At 31.6% G+C, this 16,224-nt stretch overlaps 1 protein-coding gene and 1 pseudogene across 1 annotated transcript; both read left to right on the top strand.

Annotated features, from left to right (window-relative positions):
• Window positions 1-3,937: 3,937 nt before the first annotated feature.
• On the top strand, window positions 3,938-6,949 carry LOC112728259 (glycosyl hydrolase 5 family protein). The gene is made up of 3 exons (XM_025778321.3): window positions 3,938-4,571; window positions 5,333-5,942; window positions 6,438-6,949. Exons 1-3 carry the CDS (start codon window positions 3,987-3,989, stop codon window positions 6,866-6,868), a joined length of 1,626 nt encoding a protein of 541 aa, XP_025634106.1. The 5' UTR covers window positions 3,938-3,986; the 3' UTR covers window positions 6,869-6,949.
• A 1,185-nt stretch (window positions 6,950-8,134) lies between these two features.
• LOC112728258 (uncharacterized) lies at window positions 8,135-10,563 on the top strand (annotated as a pseudogene).
• Window positions 10,564-16,224: the final 5,661 nt, after the last annotated feature.

The following is a 16,224-nucleotide window of genomic DNA, read 5'->3' as shown; positions in this document are numbered from 1 at the left end:
AAGTGATGAAAAATTTAATGTATGTGATGAAAAATATGTCTTATCTAGTGTGGATATTGAAAAAAATTTTAACATTTTTCGAGATCATCTCGCTTTACTGCTTGTTTGCTTAATTCAGATTTGTAAGATGTTGATTTTCATGGTCATTTTTTTACTTGACAACGAGATACAATTCGTAAAAGATTTGACAGATAATGTATCTTCTAAAAGAGAATATAAAGAGGATCTTCTAAAAGATAATGTATCTTTTTTCATGTTTGCTGTCAAGATCCGGAATAGGAAAGTTTTTAAAAATTTAGCTAAAAGAAAATCAAGGCTTTTAGCTAGACTCTAAGGCATCTCTGCAAAGTTGTTTTTGAATTAAATCCTTTTTTGGAGGATTTGCAATCGTCATTATGAAAAGATCTGAAAGCTTTATTAATTCAAGAGGATGTTTATTGAAAGCAATGTTCTCGATGTAAGTGGATTAAATATGGATATAGAAACACTTTTTATTTTCATAGTTTAGCCACTGTCAAGAGAAACAAAAACAAAGTCAGTATGCTAAAAAACTAACAAGAGCTCTGGATTGAGAATGACTAGCAATTGAAGGAGGTTAGTGTTGATTATTTTCTAAATCTCTATAAGAGGATAGTGGGTATGAGAAGGTAGAAGCTCCGAGTTTGTTTCCTATGTTTACAGATGAAGAAAAAGAGCGTTTAGATAGGGCTGTCTCGCCTGAAGAAATCAAATCGTCTTTCTTCTTTATGGGCGCTTGGAAAACACCAGGTCCGCATGGTCTTTCGCCTAGTTCTTTCAAAATAATTGGAATTTGGTGAAAGACTCACTTATTAACTAGGTAGAAAAGATTTTTTAGAATTATCAGGAGATAAAGGTAGCTAATAATACTTTTCTTTTTCTCATTCCAAAGGTGGATAACCCTAAAACAATAGTATAGTATAGTTCGATCTACCCTATTGGTTTATATAACATCTCATACATGCTTATTACCAAGATACTCTCGTAGAGGTTAAAGGAAGTTATGTCGAAACTTATTAGTTTCTCACAGTATAGTTTTGTCCTTGGGAGACAAAGTGCGGATAACATCTTAGTGGCACAAGAGGTTCTTCATACCATGAGATCAAAAAAGAAAAATAATGACTTTATAGTCATTAAAATTGACCTTGAAAAAGTCTATGATCATCTTAACTGAAAATTTATCAGAGATTTTCTTTTTGAAGCAAATATTCCAAAAAATTTAGTTGACTTAATCTTTCATTGCTATTCTTCTACGAAAATGAAGGTTCTTTGGAATAGTATTCCATCGGCTTCCTTTAAGCCTACTAGAGGTGGCGCTAGGGTGACCCAATTTTTTCTTATCTATTTGTCCTATGTATTGAGCGTCTTTCTCAGATAATTTCTTTCGCGATTGATCACAATTTTTGGAAACTGATCACGCTTAATAGAAGAGGTCCAAGTCTATCTCACCTTTGTTTTGCTTATGACATTGTGCTGTTTGCTAAGACAACTATGGATTGGGTGTAAGTGATAAAGGGTATTTTAGATCTTTTTGCCGTTGCTCGAGACAAAAGGTAAAAATTTAGGTAAGTATTTAGGAGTACCTCTACTACATGAAGATCAAAGAAGGAGGATTTTCAATTCATTCTTGACAGAATGTTGAAACATCTTGACTCTTGAAAAACCCACAACTTTTCTTTGGCAGGTAGATTCACTCTTACTCAATCAACTCTATCAACTATCCCATCTTATGTAATGCAAACCATGAAGCTGCTTTTGAGTATTTGTAATCAAATTAATAATATATGTCACAATTTTGTCTGGTGAGAGCTAATTTGGTTAGAAAGTCTCATCTTCTTAAGTGGAAAACTCTTTGTTTGCCTAAGACGCAAGAAGGTCTCAGTTTTAGACCTGCACGGGTTCTTAATAATGCAAATTTAATGAAATTAGCTGAAAAATTTGTCAATAATAGAGGAGATCTTTGGGTTAAAGTTTTTGAAGTAAATATAGATGCGGTGAGACTATTCTTCCTGTTGTTAAAAAGATCGAAACGATTTCAAATGCTTGGCAAGACATCCAAAGAGTTTGGAAGAATTTTCGGAATAATCTCATATGGAGGGTCGAATCTGATACTAAGATTGATTTCTGAAGTGACTAATAAATTCCAGATATTCATAAACTTGTGGACTTTACTTAGCCAAAAATTACCAAAGAGATGCTGGAAGAGAAAGTTTGCGAATTTGTTATTAATGGTCATTAGTACTATGACCAGATTGGTACTATGCTAGGAGAGGATTGATATTCTGTTTTTGCTTCTATTAAACCTCCTAAGCCTGAATTAGGAGTCGATAGCTTGGCTTGGCTTTTGGTATCGAGTAGTGTCTCTCGATAAAGTCACCTTGTGCGATCTTTTTGGAGCATGTGGATGACTCAAATGCTTCCTTATTCTAAAAAATATGGAAGCTGGACGCTCCCCAACAGTTGCGGTTTTTCTGCTGGCTCGTAGTGCATCAGGCCCTTTTAACCAATATAGAATGCACCAGAAGACATATGGCGGAGAAAGACAGTTGTGTCATTTGTGGTGTATCTCCTGAATCTTTGCTCCATGTACTCTGTGACTGCAGGGTGGCGAGAGGCATGTGGATAAGCATTGATAATAGTTTGGTTTCGGGTAACTTCTTAACTCTCCTCTCTTGACTTGGTTTGTTAAAATATTTATCTATCAAATCTCCCTATCAAGGACAATCTTGGCCCCTTTTTTTTTGTTATTCTGATGAATTTCCTATGGTATCGACAGAATAAATTTGTTTTTGATGTTAATGATATCATTGAGAAGGAAAATGTTGCTCCCCTTGCTGTCTATTTAGTAAAGGACTTTCAGCATGCTCAAGTTGAAGTGAGTCGAGTTAGGAAGGTAGTTGGCAATTATATTGAGAGGCAAATTAAATGACACTTCCAGAACCTCCTTTTGTTAAGTTAAACACAAACGGTTCGGTTCTACATAATGAAAAAGCAGCTTGTGAAAAAATTATTAGAGACATGAATAGGAGGTTTCTAGCTAGTTTTAGTGCAAACTTAGCTTTTATCTCGGTTATTTTGGCAGAGCTCTTAAAAATTTTAATGAGTGTGAACCTTGCTATAAACTTGGAGTATAGTCATGTGGTTGTGGAGGTGGATTCAATTGTTACAGTAAAGCTTGTTCTTTATGATGATATTGATTTGTATTCTTCTCAATCCTTATTTTAGTAATTAGAGAGAGGTACAACAGAATTGAAAAATACAACATCAATTTCGAAAAGTAAAATTTTGTACAGATAGAATGACTAATTATAATCATAATTTATCTTTTAGTTATTATGTATTTTTTAATTTACCTTTTTGTATTTCTTTTTGTCTTCATGCAAATTCGGTGAAACATTTTATTTCAAAAACTATTATCTTTTAATTTGTTTTTCTTTAGAGTTTGAGCCCCGTTGTTAATAAAAAAAATTAAAAATGTCATTAGTAGTGCAATAGGCAATAATCTTCTGCAATATGTTAAATATCACAATTTATATATGTGTGATCATGATAAGATCGGTTAAACTTACACATTATATTACTTCTTTTTGTTTCTTTAGAACAAAACGAAAAAAAGATAAAGTTTAGATAGAGATAAAAAGAAAATTTATTTTTTTTAAACGAAAACATAGCAGTGAAAATAGTTACACATTGCTTCTTTATGAAAATAGAAAATTAAAAAAAGAAACATTCAATAAGTACCGCTATATTGAATTCAATTTTGTATAATTTAAAAATTCAAAAAATGGATAAAGATAAAGATGACTAATTAACAGAATATAGTTTTATCATTTATATTCAAATTTAAAAAAAAAAAAAAAAACTCATTGTTGAATTCTTCTATATAAACATTCTTTCTTGACACAATAATTTTATGCACTTCCAAACTTCTCCACACGCACAAAAAAAAAAAAAAAAGAAGTTACAAAATGCATTCACCAAAAAAATCACTCTTTGCTCTTCTTTTTTCTCTGTTTTTCTTCTCTCTCTTCGCATCAAAATCCAATGCATACCTCTCAACACACAAAAAATGGATCATTGATGAACACACAAACCAAAGATCCAAACTTGTGTGTGGAAACTGGGCTGGTCACTTAAGGCCAATGATCCCTGAAGGTCTTGATAAGCAGCCATTGAAGGACATTGTTTCAGAGCTTGTTGATCACAATTTCAACTGTGTGAGGCTCACATATGCAATATACATGTGGACAAGGTATTCCAATGAGAATGTCAATGATGCCCTTGTAGAATTGGATGTGCCTGAGGTTATTGAAGGGATTTACAAGAACAACCCTCAAGTTTTGGGGATGAATCACATTCAAGTGTTTGAAGCTGTTGTGAATGAGCTTGGCAGACAGAATGTGAAGGTTCTTCTTGATAATCATGTCAGTGAGCCTAAGTGGTGTTGTCAAGATGATGATGAGAATGGATTCTTTTTTGATAGACACTTTGATCCTCAAGAATGGATTCTTGGACTTAGTCTTGCTGCTAAGCACTTTTCTCGAAACACTGCTGTATGTATATTTTAATTATTTTTTACTCTTTCTTTCCTTCTTTATTTCAATTTTTTTTATTTTGCACAATATCCCAAATCCAACAGACTCATAGTTATATAAAACACCTAACAAATATGTATTAGGATTTAGGCAGCATGCTATATTTAAAATATTTATGTGATAAATATATTTTAATTCTGTCACATCTACAATTTTTGTAATAAATATCATTTTAACATTTTTTAACAATTAAAAATATTTTTATTTTATTAATTCAAAAATAATTTAAATACACAATTAATTAGTAACAAATTATTTTTATACTAGTGTCAAAAATATTTAGTATATGAATAGTATTTTTCAATATATTTAAAGTGTTCAACATGCATATGTAATTTAATTAATGATTGCATATAAATGGTTCAACATGCATATGTAATTTAATTAAAAAAAAGTATTTATTTTTTATTTTAAAAAAAATTTAACAGATAAAAATTATTTTATATTTGAATAGATTTTTTAAAATTTTTTTTTAAATATTAAAAACATCTTTTACTTTTGTTTTTTTCTAAAATAAGGTATTATTAATTTTTAAAAATAAAAATAATTTTTAAAAAAAACCTATTTAAATAAGTTTTAAATTGAATAAAAGTATTTTATTTAAAAAAAAGTATTTTTTTTTACTAGAAAAATCAGTGCAAACTAGCACTACATCCCTGATAAATTAGCATAACGAATAAACTTTGATTAATGCGTACACTAATGTGTTTTGCTAACAGGTTGTAGCACAGAGCTTAAGGAATGAATTGCATGGTCCAAGACAGAATGAAGCGGATTGGTACAAATACATGAGCCAAGCAGCAATGGCAATTCACAAAGAAAATCCAAATGTGTTAGTCCTTATCTCAGGTTTAAACTTTGATACTGAGCTCCAATTCTTGAAGAGAAAACCATTGAACATAAACATAGGCAACAAACTTGTGTATGAGACACATTTATATTCTTGGGCTGGAATTGGAACACTGAAACTGAAAGACATTTGGATCAAGCAACCATTGAACAGAATCTGTGCATTGAGCATTAGAGGGTTGGATTCTAGAGCTGGGTTCCTTACAATGGGAGAGAATGCAGCACCATTGATCTTCACTGAGTTTGGTTTTGACCAAACTGGTGTGTCAATTCAAGATAACAGGTTCTTGACATGTCTTCAGACATATCTTGCTGGAAGGGACATGGATTGGGGTTTGTGGGCATTCCAAGGTGGATACTATGTTAGAGGTGGTGATGTTCATGTTGATGAGACATTTGGGGTTTTGAATTCAGATTGGAATCATTTGAGGTACCCTAATTTCACTGACAAGTTTCAACTTTTGCAGATGAAGATTCAAGGTAATTAAAGTGCTTTCTCTTTCTTGTCATTAAATAAATTAATTTATTTAGCAATTGGAGTTATGTGATTTAAAAACCCTTTTGCTGTTTGGCACTGAAAAAATATATTATTGTCCACATCATCTAGTAATAATTTAATGATACACATCTTATTATATTTTATACCAACAATAATATTTATTGAATAACTATTGGATTTTTTAGTAACTTATTGTCTAAATTATTAGGGTCTAAACTCTAAAATACTTGTACATACTTTCTTTTATTTTATTTATGTTTTTTTTTTATCAACAAGACTTTCTTTTAGTCTAGGCTCTACATTTAAGAAAAATACTACAAATTCAAGAGAAAAGTTATACCAAAAAAATTACATTAAACTACAATTTTTCTTCTAATTTTTTTTCTCAAAAAAAAAAAAAAATTTCCACCAAATTCATAGAATGTGTTCAAGATGTTTATAATGATCAACACAAATTAAATCATGTTTGAATGCAGATCCTACTTCCAAGGCAGGGAATGCTAACATAATGTACTACCCTCTAAGTGGTCAATGTACAAAAGTGAATCAAAAGAATGAACTTGAGCTTGGTACTTGTGAGAAGAATCCCCACAATAGATGGATCCACAACAGTGGCTCTCAAATCATTCTGAATGGCACCAATAAGTGCTTAAAATCTTCAGGTGAAGGCCTTCCAGTAACTGTTTCTGATGATTGCAAAAGCAAGAACAATTCTTGGAGACAAGTGTCACTTTCCAAGCTTCATTTGGCCACATTTGATGACAAGAGTGGCAAAACGCTTTGCTTGAATAAGGATCCTAACTCATCAACGATTGTGGCATCAAAATGTATTTGCATAACCGATGATTCTCAATGTCTTGATGATCCTCAAAGCCAGTGGTTCCAGCTTGTTCCCACCAATGTGTAGATTAGGGTCAATGGAATTTTTATGTTTAATATTGCCAATAAGAAACTTTATATATAGAGAAAGAGTTGTGTTTTATTTGAATTTATAAGACGCTTTACTCTTTCTTTTTATAGTTGACTTGTTGAATTATTCTGTCATTACATAGCATTTAGTTTTAGCAAATCTTATTAATTTTATTCAACAAGACAAGATTTATATACCATTATTCAATGAGATATATAATGCATGCAATTCAGCAATAGTGTAGTTTGTAATGTCAAATATAATCTTTTTTTCAGTTTTTAAAGTAATATTCTAAATCGGTTCTCACAAAATTTAGGCGGACAATTTAATCTTTAATAAATTTTAATTACTCAATTAGTCTCTAATCTTATAGGTTTTTATTTTGTTAAACAAATTAATTTTCACGTCAAATTTTAATAAAAAATTAGGCAAATTAGCCTCTATTGTTATTTAATTAAAAAATAACATACAATCCCTAAATTTTTTTTAAATTTTTAGATTAATTCCTTTATATAGACGAACAATAAGATGTACGAACTCATTTGTTTAACAAAATGAAAGTTTGGGGACAAATTTGATGATTAAAATTATTTATTTATGTAATTTGTCAAAAAATTATCTATAAAAATAACATTAGTTTTTTATGCTAGTCTAAATCTAGTTCATTATAAATTTTAGGTGACGAAGAACTCCATATATGAAAAATATTAGAATAGTTAGTTAATAACGTTTAAAAATACAAATTAAAAATATGTTATTGAATTAATAAATTTAAAAAATTAAACTGATAAATAAAAATAATGACAAAAAAATAATAAATTAGCTAGGATTGACTTTTTCCCTTTGATATATATGTCTCTCTCTCTCACTCACTGTGTCTGCGTGCATGCACGCGTGTGTAGTATATATGACTAAATATTTGGAAGAATTTAATATGCCCAACTTACACGTTCATTCTATGTTCCACCAACGAATTGAGAATCCCATCGTGGAAAGACCAAAGTTCTACGTTCCACTTTAACGGGGCAGAAATTCAGAGATAACTTCATGCTACCTTTGATTTCCGTGGCCTATAAGTCATAGGTCATCTCCAAAAGAGAGACTTTGATCTTGTAGAAAATGAGCTGAAGAAACCTCGCAACTTCTCTGAGGTAATATTGTAATAATTTGCTGACAAAGCCAAAAGCCTTTTTCCACTTCTCCTGAGGCTTTAAGTTGTGGAATTAGTGAAGAATACATTACATTCATCACACACTAGCTGCCATGGCCATATCATTCACTTGCATTGTTTTGATATTAGTTGGCAGCATCACCACCAATGCTGGAACTCACAAATCCAAATTGTTACCCTTAGATCAAGAAGCCAATGCTCTGCTTTCAATCAGTGAATTGTGGGGTATCCAATATAATAATGTCTCAAACCGTTGCCACTGGCCCGGAATCAAGTGTAACAAAGCTGGAAGCATAACAACCCTTTCACCTCCAACTCCAAGGAATTACAGCTCTGACTTCTTCCCACAACTATGCAATATGCAACTAAAATTTTCAGTTTTTCCAAATCTAGTCCGTCTAGATTTCAGTGAAATGGGGTTATGTGAATTCCCTAAACTAAGGGGTCTCAAGAAGCTATAACATCTCAACCTATCATACAACCATTTTTCAGGTGAGGCTCCTTTAACATTATTGACAAATCTAACTCAACTTGTGGTGTTGGACATTTCCAATAACCAATACATTAGTGGTCCAATTCCACAAGAACTAAGCAAACTGGAGAGACTTGTCACGTTGGACTTGAGTGCCAACGCGCTCAGCGAAGGCATTCCATTGATCTTGGGTCAAATGAGCAGTCTCACACACATGAAACTTTCCAATAATCTCCTGTATGGGGATCTTCCTTTCACACTGGCAAATCTAACTCAACTTCTTGTGTTGGACCTCTCCCAAAACAAACTTAGTGGCTTCATTCCTCATGAAATAGGGAAATTAACAAATTTATTAACGTTAGACCTGAGTTCAAATTCCCTGTCTGGTCCAATTCCTGAGCAAATTGGGTACTTGAACCGTTTGACAAGTCTCCACCTTCATTCAAATTTGCTTAGTGGCTCTATACCTTCAAATATAGGACTTTTGACCCGTTTGGAAGTGCTCACCATTGGGTCCAACATGATAGACGGTTGTATCCCCAAAGAAATAGAGCATTGGTTGCATCTAAAAGTTTTAGATCTCTCTTATAATGCTATTTCTGGTGTTATCCCATCTTCTATCTTTATTCACTCTACTTATGTGGACCTCAGCAATAACAATTTAAGTGGAAGCATTCCTTCCCAAATTGGAAACCTTTCGTATTTAGACCTAAGTTTCAATAACCTTAGTATCAAAAACAGAAAGGAACTTGAGTCTATTCCAGTGTGCTATCTGCATTGCAATCTCTGCCATGATCCACAAGATCAATTAGAAGATCATCATAATAAGCATTCTGGTCGATCATTAATTTTGGTCATAATCGTGGTCTGCATTACCATTTCATTGGGTTCTGTTGGGATTGGAATATGCATTTTCCATGCCAGGCATCATGGCAAGCTTGAAAATAAGGCCACAAAAAATGGAGACTTGTTCTCAATTTGGAACTATGATGGCAAAATCGCATTTGAGGATATCATTGAAGCAACAGAGGACTTTGATATCAGATATTGCATTGGAACCGGCGCTTATGGTAGCGTCTATAAAGCGCAACTTCCAAGTGGCAAAACTGTTGCATTGAAGAAGCTTCACAAAACAGAATCAGAAAATGCATCATTTTACAAGAGCTTCTGCAATGAAGTTGAGGTCTTGACAGAGATTCACCACCGCAACATCATTAGGCTTTATGGCTATTGTTTGCATAACAGATGCATGTTTTTGGTGTACGAATACTTAGAAAGAGGAAGCTTGTACTGTAACTTGGCGGACGAGATCGAAGCACAAGAGTTGAAGTGGAGCAAGAGGGTGAACATCATCAAAGGGACAGCTTATGCTCTTGCTCACATGCATCATCACTGCCCTTCTCCTATTGTTCATCGAGATGTCAGCAGCAACAATGTTCTGCTGAATTCAGACTTAGAAGCTTGTGTCTCAGATTTCGGCACAGTAAGACTTCTTGATCCTGATTCATCTAACCAAACTCTTAGTTGGCACTTATGGATATGTTGCTCCAGGTAATTTCTAATTCTAATTATCCAAATAAATCAGTGTCTTCATCATCATTTATATAACTCTCTATGGTTGTTTTTGATGTAGAATTGGCATACACCATGAGTGTGACTACAAAATGTGATGTTTATAGTTTCGGAGTGGTGGCATTAGAAACAATGATGGGTCATCACCCAGGAGAATTCATGTCCACTATGTCAAAGCCATCTACTCAACAATTATTGGTGAAACATGTGTTGGATCCGCGGATTCCACTTCCGAAATCTCGGAAAGATATGCAAGATGTTGTGCTTGTTGTAAAGCTAGCATTAGCATGCCTCTCCTCTGACCCAAAATCCAGACCATCAATGCAGGATGTGGCTAATGAGCTTTCAGCTTCCAAGGCTTCAATGAATTTTTCTTTTTACGATGTCTCAATCTACCAACTAATGCAATATCGAGTACATGTCATATGATTGTATTTTAGTAGCACTTATATGCAAGATTGAAAGTTTTGAGTTATAGTGAGCCACAAATCACTGCATGGTTGAAAAGTTTAAGCATATAAGTATGAATCCCTCACTGTTCTAATTACATAGACAGGAAAGATATTGTGTGTGTAGATTCCTTTAACGGGTTGAACGCTGTGGTTTCAAAACAAATATCAAAACTGAAATTAAAGTTTGCCATCAATTATCAAACTCAAAAAAAAGAACCATGTTCAAGAACCTTCAACTACTTTGCTCCATGTTTATTGTGCTACCAGAAATTCACAGATGGTAAACTCCTCTCTATGACAGAATATAGTTGAAGAATTACATTGTTCTAAAGCAGGGGAAAAAAGCTGATGAGCACAAAATTCTTGAGCAATGTAAGAAAAAATGTGCCTAATTAGCCTATTAAGCTGTAATGAGGAGCAAAGGGATAAGGATCATATATTTCCAGCTCAATTCCTAAAATCAAGTCTATGCTTACTTTACTAGTCATGTTGATTTCAACTGATTAAATAGTAGGTAGATTCTTAAAGCACAGTTGGCATGAATAAGAATAACAATACATAATGAAAAGATATGAGAAACATGAAAAATAATTGACTATTGGTTGATTTTACACCCACGAACTTAATTATTAGAATTAAAAGCATATAGCAAGGAATGGAACCTCAATAGCGGTAAGAAAGGAAAACAAAGAGTTCAACACACATATAGCAAAGAGTTCAACAAGTGAAGGAGTCACAGCTTTTAGTTTCAGATAATCTTATTAATTTTATTCAACACACATTAGCCTTATTCAATTATTCAAACATATATGTATATAACGCATGAAATACAGCAATAGTGTAGTTAGATATGTTAGATGTAATACTTTTATTTTTTGAAAAGAAAAGGTTATAATCTTGCTAATCGGCAAAAGCTGTTCTTTTAGACTAACTAATATATATAGTAAAGTAAGTGAAATGTGGAAGATTACCTTGTTCAAATAGTTTCTTCAAATACATCATATAACTACGTTGTGCAGCAGCAGTCATCAGGGATAGCATGGGGAGCATCCTCTCAAGCACTGCAATTACATTCGAAGCAAAATCCTCTGTTCGGCGTTGATTCTTGTTCTGATCGTTGTGTTTGGCATAGTGATCGCAGCTGTAGAAATAGAGTTAAGAAGCGAAGAGAGTAGCGTCCACAACAGAGAGCGGTCGGAGGTTCTGGAGCCCAGGGGCACCGATTCGGTCGGGGAGAAGCAGCTGCGAAGAACATTGACGGAAGGGAGGGGGTGGAGATTAACGGGCGGGGTCCGGTTGTGGGGGATTCGGTTTTCTTTCAAATGGTCAGAAAACTAACAGGAAGTGGTAGGTAAAAAATGACATTTTAGACAACATGAATAATTACTAATTAAATAAAAATACATTATATTTTAATTTAATGTTACTAATTAAATTAATATTAAACACGTACGATGCACGAATTTATATTTTAATTTGATATAATAAATTAAAAATAGTATTTTATAATTATAAATTTTTTAACTTTAATATAATACATTGTGATTATATAATAAGTATATTGAATATGTTATTTTATATTTATTTAAAATAAAATATAAATAGAACAGTTTGAAATCTATAACATTTTTGAACTATAAAAAAAAAACCTGAAAAGATAAGAATATATATAACTGTATTGGCAGTATATTAATTGTGCACTAAACTTTATATCAAAAAATTAACAAAAGTTTATCAATAATATAATATTTTACTAATATCATTAGATAAACAATTGCTATATGATGTTGTACTCTATGTTACACATTTCATTTCAAGTCTGAAAGTATAGTTATAAATAAATTAGTTAAATTTACGACAAATATTCGTACAAAAGTGTAAATCATAACATATTATTAAAATGAAAATACTATTTTTCTTACCTAAATATTATTAAAAACTTCTTTGAACATGATATTTGTTGTTGATGACTTTGAATTGCTATCTTAGCCTAGAATTAGAATGTTCAAGCCATTGCAACTCTTAACTCTTGATAAAGCAACGTAAAAAATTGTCCATAGGTGAATACTGATTTTGGCAAATAAAGTCCTACATGTGATAATGATTTACCACATAATGAAATACTTTGGTTTTTCAATATTTTTCTCCTCTTATATAGTATCCCGTCAGCTAATAATGCCTAAGTTGCATTGTAAATAGAATTTGGTTTGCTAACACTATTAGATATTAATAATATCACAAATAGTTTTCTCAATTGATGACCAAATAGTTGTAATGAATTTTCTATCGTCATTAGTAGTTCCAATGAATAAAAAGCATCTTAAAAGTTAGGATATGTAATCCTATATATTAACTGTCATAATAAACTCATATGTTGTGCAACCTTTTTGAAAAGTTAACAAAATTCTTATATATTAGATATCACCTGTAACATAGTTTAACCTCACAATAGAATATCCTCTCTTGCGTGAATGTCATTCCCTTTTTTCTCTATCATAAACAAATTGATTTGGAAACTCAGTATACGTTAAAGTTTGACTTGCTTTAAATTCTTTGTTGACCTCCATCCATGCTAAGAACATCGTATCTCTTCCTTTCTCTTATTCCATGATTTTCTCAAGATTGTCATTATTTTTAAAGATGATATTTTGCTTTCTAGACAAATGAAGGTTAATCTCATCACTAAAGGCCATCTCCGATGAATATCATAAGCTAAAGTTCTCCACACAGCCTCACGTGCAGACAAATACCCGCAATCATAAAATTGTTTGATCTCATAATAATCTGAGCATCCTCTCCACTGAAAGCTTCCTTTGAAACCTCAACTGCCACCTTGTTTGAACATTTATTCATGTACTTGAACACATATTTAATAGTATTTGACTTGTTGTAGTATTCTAACATGCGCTTGATAAGACATGTGTTATAAAAAATTACATTCTTATTATCCATATGGAATCCCTTCCTTTTAGTAATTACTCTTATGTCTTATCTTTTATATGACGGGTATCCACCATAGTTAATAACTATGGTGTTATTGAATATTTTAGGATAATATTTGGTTATTATTTTTACATAAAAACTAATTGAATAATTATTAATTAATATCATTATTAGCTTAGGAATAAATTTGAATTAATTTGAGTTGACTCATGCAATAATTAGATGAATTTATTATCTTAGTAATAAATTTGAATTACAATAAATTTAAATTAGTTTTTTCAAAAATTTTAATTTATGAACAAATAACTTAAAATTAAAAAGTACAATTTAAGCAAATAATAATAATAATTTATAATTTAAAAGAGTAATCTGCGAATAATTTAAAATTTAAAAAGTAACTACCTAAACAAAACAACTTAAAATTTAAAAAATAATCACCTAAGCAAAACAACTTAAATTTAAAAAGTAGCAACTTAAGAAAATAATAATTTATAATTTATAAATAAAATTTTAAAATTTAAAAGAGTAATATGCAAATAACTTAAAATTAAAAAGTAATAACTTAAGCAAATAATTTAAAATTTGAAAAATAACAACCTAAACAAATAACTTAAAATTTAAAAAATAACTATCCAAGTAAAACAATCTAAAATTTAAAAAATAATAACTTAAGTAAAACAACTTCATTTAAAACTTGAAAATAACAACCTAAGTATATAATAATTTATAATTTATAAATATAAATCTAAAAATTTCTAATGACGCACCTAAACAAATAAACTCCCAAACTCAACGTATGAGCGCCACGTCAGCATATAAACTCCCCATTTGTATTACTATAAAGATTTAAGATTAATTTACTCTTTTAACCCTATTAATTCACATTATTCGCACATTATTCAAAAATATTGTTGATTACTTATACTTTTTCAAAACTAATTCCTTCAGCAGAAATTCAGAATGGTGCTAATTGCTAATTTATTTAAAAAAATTGTTTGGTGTAAAGCACAAACGTAAATAAAATTGATCCTTTATACCAAAAAAAAAATTGGTCCACCAATAAACACACAAAAAATTGATCTACCAACAATTATCAATATAAAATTTTTTCTTTTATACATTCTAGAGTGTATTGATGATTAATTACTAGTATATGAAATTTTGTAAAAAAAATAAGAAAATATTACAAGATTTTATTTTTTTTCTCTAATACGAGAATAAAAATATATAACTTAATTAATAATGTTCTTAAGGTTTATGTCACTTATTTGACTAATTATTTGTGTCAAATTTAATAGTAAAATAATATTAATCTCCTTTAAAATATTTTGAGATATAAATAGAATTTCTCATAAAAATATATTAAAATATACAAATAGGTCTTTAAAAAATTTGATGTTAGATATTTTTGTTTTTAAAATTTTTTTATTATGTTAAAATTTCTGAATTTAAAAAAAAATAAAATATTTTTATAAAATTCAAATACCTTAATCTAATAAAATCTTTTTAGGAACGAATACGTTTGACACAAAATTGTTTAGAGGCTTATTTAAATATATATACTCTTATTTTTAAATAATGTTAATATCTATTACACATTATTACAAGTCTAACGCCAATCTAATAAAATTTCTAACTAGATTGAAGACTCGCGTATTGTACAGAGAACTGAATTAAGGTTTAATTACTCTGTTGGTCTCTAGTTTTACGAAATTTTTAATTAAGTTTTGAGTAAATAGCTATTTCTGACCATAAAAGATTTAAATGCTGACAAAACTAACCATAAAAAATTGAAACTAAAGTTATACCCATGTAAGATAAATTTCGTTCGATAAAAATGACCAATTATTAAATTTTTATTCATAATTCCATAAATACCCCAATCATTTCTTCTTCCTTTCTCATCTTCCTTCCAAAACCACCACCAAAATTTACCATCCCACCATATCTACTCCTTTACTCTCACTTCTAAAAAAAAAAAATAATTATTCAGCTTCTGCAACTCCAACACATTCTTCATCCTCTTCTATGTCATTTCACAACTTAACCTTTAATTTGTTCTTTTAGGATTTTATTCTATTATTCCTCAGCCCTGAGTATCAACAAGACAAAAATCACTTTTTGACAACCCCCCACCCAGATTCAAACCAAACACTACCATATGTAGGTCACAACATTTATCTCCAAAAAATCACACCCCGTTGTCTATCTTTTCCTCCTTCACCTATGCCTTCTAGAATTTCCGAAGACAAACATGGAGAAATAGAACCACCCTACCCTAAAACTTTTGTCGCCGTCGACCCTCCATTCCCAAATTTAGTGACCATGAAAAACGCATTCCCATGAAACGCACCGTTCGACCACTCTTCGCATCCGTCCTTCTACTCGTCTTTGTCGTCACCCTTACCTCATGCACCGTGTTTCGCCGCCCCCTCCTCTCCTCGAGCGCGGGACGTGCGTCGTCTTGATCTACGCGCCCCTCCTCCTCCTTTGCAGCTAAAAGCCACGCTGCTCCGCCATGTCGCCATCGAGATCGGCGAGGACAAGGCCAAGTAGGAGATCCAGCAGCTCCTCGATGGTAACTTCGGCAGCGAGGCTCACCATCGAACCTTTATCTTGTGGCGGCGGATCATCCATCACCATGACGCTAGCGCCGGAGATAGATCCTCCTCCCGGACCACTATTTCGGCGACGCTCCGTTCCCTGATGTTCTATTGTTACTAGCTGGATTTCCGTAAGGTCC

The sequence above is a fragment of the Arachis hypogaea genome, chromosome 12 (assembly GCF_003086295.3).
Source record: "Arachis hypogaea cultivar Tifrunner chromosome 12, arahy.Tifrunner.gnm2.J5K5, whole genome shotgun sequence".
In the NCBI taxonomy this organism is placed as follows: Eukaryota; Viridiplantae; Streptophyta; class Magnoliopsida; order Fabales; family Fabaceae; genus Arachis; species Arachis hypogaea.
This window is presented reverse-complemented; position numbering and strand designations above follow the sequence as displayed.